This window comes from Galeopterus variegatus, unplaced genomic scaffold (genome assembly GCF_000696425.1).
Source record: "Galeopterus variegatus unplaced genomic scaffold, G_variegatus-3.0.2 Scaffold523, whole genome shotgun sequence".
In the NCBI taxonomy this organism is placed as follows: domain Eukaryota; kingdom Metazoa; phylum Chordata; class Mammalia; order Dermoptera; family Cynocephalidae; genus Galeopterus; species Galeopterus variegatus.
Genome location: NW_007726634.1, coordinates 223,039 through 232,639, shown reverse-complemented (window position 1 = coordinate 232,639; position 9,601 = coordinate 223,039). Strand labels below are relative to the sequence as shown.

At 39.3% G+C, this 9,601-nt stretch overlaps 1 protein-coding gene across 1 annotated transcript in view; it reads right to left on the bottom strand.

Moving 5' to 3' along the window:
- Window positions 1-9,601, bottom strand: part of STAT1 (signal transducer and activator of transcription 1, 91kDa) — a 41,858-nt gene that overhangs the window by 28,764 nt on the left and 3,493 nt on the right. The window contains exons 3-6 of the mRNA XM_008569669.1: window positions 9,208-9,336; window positions 7,694-7,838; window positions 6,342-6,440; window positions 530-619 (exon numbers count right to left, since the gene is read on the bottom strand). Coding sequence (XP_008567891.1) covers window positions 530-619; window positions 6,342-6,440; window positions 7,694-7,838; window positions 9,208-9,335 — 462 coding nt within the window. The 5' untranslated portion in view covers window position 9,336. The remainder of the gene's footprint in view (window positions 1-529; window positions 620-6,341; window positions 6,441-7,693; window positions 7,839-9,207; window positions 9,337-9,601) is intronic.

Here is a 9,601-nt window from a genome sequence, read left to right as displayed (position 1 = left end):
CCCCTTGCTTCCATAAACTGTCTTTGAAGTTTTATCTTAAAATTGATGGGGATGTCTTATTCTAATCAGAAATGAATCAGAATTTCTGTCAATAAAATGTTTTTCATTTCTTCCAAGTCTTAGAATAAAGCAGGTGCTTGAGGAAGATGGGCCAAGGTTACTTATCCTGGGGCTGTGTGCAACCCCAGGAACAGCCTGACTTGGGAGGCATGGACATAAAGGGCTATTTAGAGCAGCAACACCTGGTTTACTGGGTGATGCGGCAAAGTCAACATTTACTGCCTGATCTTGTAAGGAAGAATAAGATAAGCTCAACGTTTGGAAGGCATAAGGGAGGCCATAAAAAAGTCTATTTGATCATGGTTTTACCAATTTGTTTACTTATAGTTTGCAACTTCAGCAAAATTTTTCTTCTCAACTACTTACAAGACTGAACTCAGTTACTAGGTTTATATTCGGAGAGTGAGTGAAATCTTTTTTCCCCTATAAAAAGCTACAGAATAAATGTATGTATTTACTCAGTACTCACCATAACTTTGTCCTTCACATTTCTGACTTTGCTGTCAAGCTCCTTCTGTTTGTCTAGCATCACTGTGCTCTGAATATTCCCCGACTGAGTCTGTAATGGGAAGCACATAGTTAACAGCCAGAACTTTCACTGGTGTATTTACTCCAAAGTCAAGTCCATACCTTGTGCCCCAACAACCTTCCAGACCTTCCCAAACTTACTACGGGCTTCTCACACATATGTCAACAAGAAATTGCTCAGTTCCCAAGGCCCTGGAAAATGCTGGTAATCTTTTAACAAGGCTACAGAAAGACTAGACTCAGTTCATGCCTAAAATAAACAGTATTTCTAGAAGTTTCCATGTATTCATACAGTTGCATGGTACCACATAAGAATTTATTGCATGGTTTCTCAGATTCCATACAAAAGATCATTCTTATTAACGCTGTACTTATTTATCTTAAAGCCTTGCACTTCAAAGTGTGGTCCCCAGACCAGCGGCATGTTACCACCTGGGAGCTTGATGGAAATGCTGAATCTCAGGTCCTAATCTGATTACTGTTATCAGAAACCCCAGGTGATTCAGAAGTACATTGAAATTGAAAGCACTCCAATAAGGGCTTCAATTAAAATCTGCTATTAGAAAGTCAATAACGAATATAAACCCAGACTTGCCTGGGAGTATTCAGTCCTTACTTTTGATAACTAGAAGACTCAGATGAGACAGTGTCTGTGCATTACATAAGGTGTACACTGATTTATTCATTTAGCATACACTTCCTTGGTACTAAGTAAATGTCAGGCAATGTTCTAGGCCCAGGTGTTAGAGTCCCTGTTCTCACAGAGATTAGATTCTAGAAAGATGCTGTTTTTGTTTTAAGTTAAAGTTCCTACATGGCAAAACTGCACCTGTCACCTTTTCTTACATAGTGCCCTGCACAGCACAGATTCTGTATGGGTTTTTTTATATATTCAAATCAGTCTCTTCTTTTATGCCAGGATTTCCCCTCATAATAGAAAGTCTTTCCCTATTGACAGATTATAAAGGAGTTCACCAATTTTTTTCCTAGCACTTACACAGCTTCAAATTGTTTTTTTTTTTTACTTTTACATATCTGATAACATTTATTCTTGTGTTTAGTGTTAAGTATGGGTCCAATTTTAACATTTTTCCAATTGGCTATCCATTTGTCTTAACATTTAACGAAAAGCTCATATTTTCCCCAGTGCTTAGAACTGCCTTTATCATACAAATTTCATCTGCACTTGGGTTTACTTCTTGGTTTTTCTTTTCTTTCCCATTGGTCTCTCTATTCATAAGCCTGAATGCCTGAATCATGTTTAATTATAGAGGATTTATAGCATATCTAATACGGCTAGTCCCATTTCATTGGTCTATTTTTCAAAAGTTTTCTTGCTATTCTTGCACATTTCTTTTAAATACGAATTTCAGAATCAATTAGTGTAGTTCCAGAAAACAACCTGTTGGTATCTTTATTGGGATCACACTAAAATTATAAATTAACTCAGGGAGAGCTAATATCTTCATGATGTTTGTAATTCTTATGCTTCTAATGATTTTCTTTGTCTAATTGCATTGGCCAATACCACCAACACAATGTTAAATAACGGTGGAAATAGTGGACATCTTGCTAGGCTTCTGACTTACTGGAGTTTTTCCAGTTAAGTAAGATGCTGTCACTAGAACTGAGAGATGTATATTTTAGTGTGTTAAGGAGGTATCCGTCAATTGAATGTTTTTATTAGGAATGAGTTTTGGATTTTGTCAGACCTTGTTAGCATCGATAGAAAGAAGCAAATGCTTTTTCCCCTAATATCAACTAATATAGTGAATTACAGTAATGGATTTCCCACTGATGGTCTACCCTTATAACTTGTAATAAATTCTACTTGGTCATGATGGATTATTTTCTTAATGTAGTATTTAATTCTGATCCCTAATATTTAGGACTTTTACACTGATATTCTTAAGTAAAATGGGTCTATACTTTTCTTTTTTGTTCTATCTTTATCAGATTTAGGTAATCAAAGTTATTGTCACTTCATAAAATGTTTTCCTTCATCTTATGTACTCTGGAATAGCAGAACTATAGTTCAGACGCTTCTAAACTATATCAGTTGTAAAGTGTATATTAGAAATACATGAAAATGACTGGTACCCTTGGTAAGTCCCAGGTGCCACACGTCACTAAGCGATAAAAGGGGCTTCTCTGGCCATGCAGGATGAGCTGCCACTTTGAGCAGCTTCATAATGCTTTCTGTCTGCACAGAGAACTCTTTGCTGTTGTCTACTTCCAAGCCAGCTGGATATGAATGTCATGTCCTGTGGGCTGTGTAACAGCTGGGGACTACATCCAGACAGAGGGACCAGGCCGCTAGAGGATGCTGACTATCAAGGGTTAGTTTAGGGAACAGGAGTATCAGCAATAATGGCTGTAAGAATGCAGCTGCATTCCCAGCTACTATACTGGGAATATACCCTTCCTTCTGCCTTACTGGGAGATGCTCAGTGGAAAAACCTGGTGACGGTGGCAGAGGACTAAGAAACCTCCTGCTTCAAATGGAAGCAGCAGTCCTCCAAGCTACTAAAACCCTTTGGAATTCTCATCCTCCTTCCTCTCACTTGTCCCTGCATCCCTCCACCCTACCGCCATTTCCTGTTAAGTAGCTGCTTGGCTGGTATCCTACCAGCATGTACTTAACAATAACAACAATATCCTTATGACCACTCTACACTTTTGATACTGATACTACTTCCAGGATCTTTATCTTTTTAACTTTCTGACAAACCAGGAGCCTTGAGACGACAGGCACATCAAGCATTAAAGTTGAAAGGGACCTTCGCCCTCATCTACTCTGACTTTCTCATTTCACACCTGAACCTCTAGAGACCTTGTTTGGAGGGTTTTAATTGGAACTCAATTACTCGCAGACCCCAGACCAAAGAAAAATCTTCTGCTCAGGAAGGCTGTTCTCTTCAACTGAATGAGCTGCTGTCTAAGTAAGAGTGTATGTGGCCAGCACTTAATGAGTGTCAGAAGTCCCAGACAGAATGCCCTCCCATCCCATCCCATTTATTAGAGAACTGAAGAGCAACTTCTCCAACAAACTGGTTTTAGAGTCAGACAATTCCAGGTTTAAATTCCAAGCCCATGCCTCATCAAGCTCCGTGGCCTTGAGCAAAGTACTTGATCTTAATTAGCAAAGTACTGAACCTTAGTTTTCTTTACTATAAAATGGGGACAAGAATATCTACCTTCAATGATAGTTTTGAAAGCATTTATTCCAATGAAATGTTTATAAACTGCTTAGCACAGGGCCTGAAACATGATAAGCACTGAGTATATGGTAATTCTATTACTATTATTCAAGATTGTAAATATGGAACAGCAAAGGGAAGCCTAAAATGCATTTCACGTCTTCTCCTCCAACTTGAAAGAAATGATCACCTCCTGTACACCCTATGGACCTAAATTTTGTCAAAATGCATAATTAGCTTTTTCATCACCAAAAAAAAAAAAAAAGGAAAAAGCATAGTGTGCTATAAGGCAGCAGATAAAACATTTATAGCCTACTAATTTATAACATTCTCTTAGACATGTTTTCTAAAAGCTTTTCTATTAAAACAATAAACAATGGAAACAATACTTTCATATCTCCGTATGTCTACAGAATTCTGTGCTCTTTAAATGCTCTGAACTCAGAATTTTTCATGTTTTCACCTTGCTGAACCTGTTGAATCCCTATGATCCTATCAGATGGTTTCAACAACTATCAATTCACGGACACTCTTATTTCACCCATATTTTTCTTATGCCTCTGGCCCCCAAACTGGATTATTTTGAAGCAAATACCAGACATGACATCATTCCATGCATATATACTTCAATATGAATAGAAGATATATTAGTAAAATCTAGTTTGTTTAACAAGGGGGATTGGGAATGGCAAAGAAATGTTTCTAAACTGCTTAGCCAGGAGTAGGCTGAATGACTCTGGAAAGGAGACATCGATTGTGCCTTTTCCTTTCCACAGACACCCAGGACTTTCTCTCCTACAAGGCCTTGCAAAGGTGTTCACTGATAACTCAAGTGTCCTGAGTAGGCTGAATGACTCTGGAAAGGAGACATCGATTGTGCCTTTTCCTTTCCACAGACACCTAGGACTTTCTCTCCTACAAGGCCTTGCAAAGGTGTTCACTGATAACTCAAGTGTCCTCCGACACTTCACAATAACCTCTCCCCAAATTACCTACATTTCTAGTGGGGAGCTCAAAGCTGGCAAGCCTTCAACACCCAAAGAATAGCCAGGGCATGGGGCTGGTGTGGGAAAGCAGAGATCACTGCTCTGCCTCCAATGCTGACTCCAGGCTGAGGGACCAAATGTGTGGGTGCAAAGGTGGACAGTCTGTCCTTCTGCCTGCCTGTCTCTACTCTTGGATGTCCTCTCAAGTCTATGTGAAATACAAGGGAGGCTCATCACCTCCCACTGTTAGGATGAAAATCCCACATCACCAGAATTTCCTGCTGAAAACCTCCCAGTGCATTAGGGTAGAGACAGGCACACCTCCCTTACAGGGGACAACACGGCCAGCTCCTCCTCCAACGTGAACACACACTTTTGTTTGCTAGGCTAGGTACCAGATGAACTAGCCAGCTTGGATTTAGAACTAATAATACATATTTTTACATGCTTAGTACCACAAGGTGCATTCAGTGTGCTAGGAAGACAGGAACTAAATGCCTGGGAAGGGACAGTTTCACCAAGTCTGAGAGAAATGCTCAGGAAGTGAAGGAGAATGGCATTCACCACCACTACTTGCATTCCCTCTCCCTCCCCACTGCTGCACAGTTCACTTTATTTGTTAGTGAAATGCACACGGGGCATTCCCCTGTGTGCTCGGGCATTTTCCACCTCATAGTGAAATAGTCTCGGCCAGAATCACCTATACCACGGTGATTTCACAATTGACTGCCTGAGGGTTTTTCTCACTTCTCATTGCTCGAGAAAGAAATAATAAATGCCATGGCAAGTTCAAAAAAACTGCTGAAAACACAAATTCTACTGGTGGGAGAAACAAACAAAAGACTGCTAAAGCCTGACTGCCAAGAAAAGTGTGTATTAGTATTAGTAAAACCATGATCAAAAATCTTGGTACTGGTACAATGCTGACTTATTCACTGTTTGGATATCTTGAATACTTAACAGGTATCTCATTTTGTTCAAAACAAAGCCCTTGATTTTCCCATCAATCTCTTCTCCCCTAAAACCTACTGTGCCCTGCAAAAACCCCTGCTCCTGCCCCCTTCCCAGTCTCAACCATACAGCCAGCCTCGACTTTTTACTTTCTCTCACTCCTACATCTGATCCTTCAACACAAGCCCCACTGGCACCATACCCAAAACAACCTGCTCTGTTCACCGATTCTCCTGAGTGCGAGCTTCCACTGTCACTCCAGAGACTGCCACAAGAACCCTCAACTGCCTGCCTGCTTCCATCCCTGAACCAGCACCTCACAGAATTCCTGACCTTGATCTACAGAAACACCCCATCCCCCAATCACTCCATTAACTCGGAGTGCCACCTCCACAACACTTAACACTACCTGAAAGTATCTTATTTATATTTCTCTCCCCTCACTAGAACTTAATGCCATTAGATTAGAATCTTTCCTAAAGCTTGGTTCTATAAAATCTCTAAATCTGATTTTCCCCACTTCTTGGGGCTATAAAATCAGAGAGATATTCACCATTGAATGAAAGAATGAATTTTTAATTTATTATAATTCTTAACGTTCTATTACAAAAAGTACCTGACTGAATCTCTGGGCATTTTCCAAAATCTTCCTTTCCTCCTTCAGACAATTATAGATGATCATAGACATCTGTATTGGGTCTTCTTGAAAATGATCCTAGATATGGGTGGTTAGAATAAAACTAAGTTAAAATTCAGAATGTTTAAACCATTGTGTATGATAAATTGATAAGAATCTGTTTATATTCCCTGAGAAACATCATCTCTCATCTATTAAATTCTACATAACCTATTTTTGTTAAAATATCCCTTTCCCAAATTATGACAAAAAGTGTTTTAACTTTCCAATTAAGCACAGGTAACTAAAGTACTTCTTGATTAAAAAAAAAAGTATTTCACACATGGTTCATCTTTCCATGTTTCTTGAGGCCAATTATCTTGTGATAGGATCCTGAGACAATGCAAACAATATAAAAACTATCCATGATATTCCTCAAGGAATGTACCTATTGGTCTATGCTTTGAATTAGACCAAAGTTCTTCATCTCAGGCTTTCTGTTGCCATTAGCAAAGACAGATTGCAACATGCTGGTAATCGTGGCTCTTTATAACAGGTACATTCAAGCAAAATCTGTATGAGAGCAAATTTCTGTAAAGTTAATCTGATTTTCCTACTCACTGGTATTATAAAATCATAGATACTCTCACAAAAGAAAAAAAAAAAACTTCCAATTACCTAAGGTGAGAAGTTTAGTTGTGTCATATGAAGCAAGAATACGATAGCCTTCGCCTCCATTAAAACAGAAAAGTTCCATTAATACAGATATAAATATGGTAGCCAGGTTAAGGGCATGCTGCAAATATGTTTGAAGACCTCCTAAAACTCTGTAGAATGGTCTCTCCTGTCTGGATCTTCCTTTGACCTTCTCTTCCAGGGGAGGCAACTCCACCAGAAGCAAGGCAAGATGGGATCTAGTTCCAATTCACCAACTTACTATTGGGCGTCAGAGAAGTCAAACCTTTCTAGGCTTATTCTTCATCTGTATGCCAAAGACTTAGACCTAAATGATCACTACAGTTCTTGGAACTTGAATGTGCTGCCATCGCTAACTGCTCTTAAAATGCAGCTCCTTTATAGTAAAACAAGGTTATAGCATCACATTTCTCTCCGAATTATTGACACCTAACAGGTGGTACACTTACACCTGAGAATTCCTTGTGGGATTATAAAATGATAGTTTATTTTGCTTATGCTATAAATATAAGACACACAAAGGAAATTTACTTACAGTCATTTAAAGTCTCTCTATGTACCAACGAGTTTGTGGTCAATAGTATTTGCTGAATGAAGAAAAGTGTCTTACGTAAACAGGGGAACATTTCAACTAAAACACAAAAACCAGGTCCTACCTGAAGGTTACGCTTGCTTTTCCTTATGTTATGCTGCAGCAAAAAATTATTCTCCAAAGAAAAGCGACTGTATTGATCATCCAGCTGTGACAGGAGGTCATGAAAACGGATGGTAGCAAATGAGACATCGTTGGCTGCATGCTCCCTAGGAGATTTAAAATTTACACATTTCATTCTAGGTACCACTTAAAACACACAAAACAAAACATTGCTTTCCTTACTGAAATGATTAAAAATAACAAAGTGTTTCCTTAGGTTTTATTTTCTTCTTTTGAAACTGACATTGCTTTTAGCAGCAGTTTATACAGTATTTCTATAATACGCAATTAGCATGAAAAATTCTAGAACTCTAAGAGATTGCACATGAAACTGTTCATGGTGATTATCTCTGGAGGGGGACAAAAAACAACAGTATCTTCCACTTTCTATATCAAATACCTTTAGAGTGTTTAAAATTTTTGCAATCAACAAATAATAAATTTTTTTTTTTTAAAAGATGACCGGTAAGGGGATCTTAACCCTTGACTTGGGGTTGTCAGCACCATGCTTACCCAGTGAGCAACTGGCCATCCCTATATGGGATCCGAACCTGGGGCCTTGGTGTTATCAGCACCGCACTCTCCCGCCGGCCCCAACAAATAATAAATTTTTTTTTTTTAAAAGATGACCGGGAAGGGGATCTTAACCCTTGACTTGGGGTTGTCAGCACCATGCTTACCCAGTGAGCAACTGGCCATCCCTATATGGGATCCGAACCTGGGGCCTTGGTGTTATCAGCACCGCACTCTCCCGAGTGAGCCACGGGCCGGCCCCAACAAATAATAAATTTTTTTTTTTTAAAAGATGACCGGGAAGGGGATCTTAACCCTTGACTTGGGGTTGTCAGCACCATGCTTACCCAGTGAGCAACTGGCCATCCCTATATGGGATCCGAACCTGGGGCCTTGGTGTTATCAGCACCGCACTCTCCCGCCGGCCCCAACAAATAATAAATTTTAAAGTAGAACACGTATCAGTTTTAAGAGATATCTTCTTAATTTTATTACATTTTTCATGTTTCTAATCAACGTTTTACCATAATTCGGCTTTAGTTATTTCTCTTTTTTCAGTGTCTGCTTGGTACAGGGATCTGAGCCCTCAACCTTGGTGTTACCGACACCACGCTCTAAACCAAGCGAGCTAGCTGGCCAGCCCTGAATTCTTTCTTTCTATAGCCTGGATCTTAAGTTGGAAAATAACAGGTGTTAGTATTATCTTAACTCGTCCAAAGCACTTGAGAGTAGATATAATTAAATTTGACAAAACTACGAGAAGGTGCTTAATGACTAATGTATTTAGCTTTGTAGAGACACATGTCATTTTTCAAATCAACAAACTTCTCTGCAACAGATAATGCCAATGGCCATCGATGAGATTCATCTCTCAATAAGCATGGTTCCAAGTCAGTCACTTAATCAACAAATATTTTTAAGGTACAGATAAACTTCTTCCTCTGTCTAGTGAGTTTTCCTTACCAGTCTTGCTTTTCTAGCCACTGTGCCAAGTACTGTCTGATTTCCATGGGAAAACTGTCATCATAGAGCTGGTGAATCTGCTCCAGGAATTTGGAGTCAAGTTGCTGAAGCTCATACCACTGAGACATCCTATGGGGAAAAAGAACATACATCATGAATGGAAGACCACATCTCCAAAGAAAGCCTTTCTAGCATCAAGTTTCTTTTAAATATCTCATTTAATCTAAAACATGATTTGTCTCTGAAATATATTATTTAAATGATGTCTATATTCTAAAGCCTGTTTTTTTATTTTTCGTCTTTTTCCGTGTCCAGCAACGGATCGCAGCCCTCAGTGTTGCTCCCGTACCGGACCGGGGACCGGCAACGGGATTGCAACCCTCGGTGTTGCTCC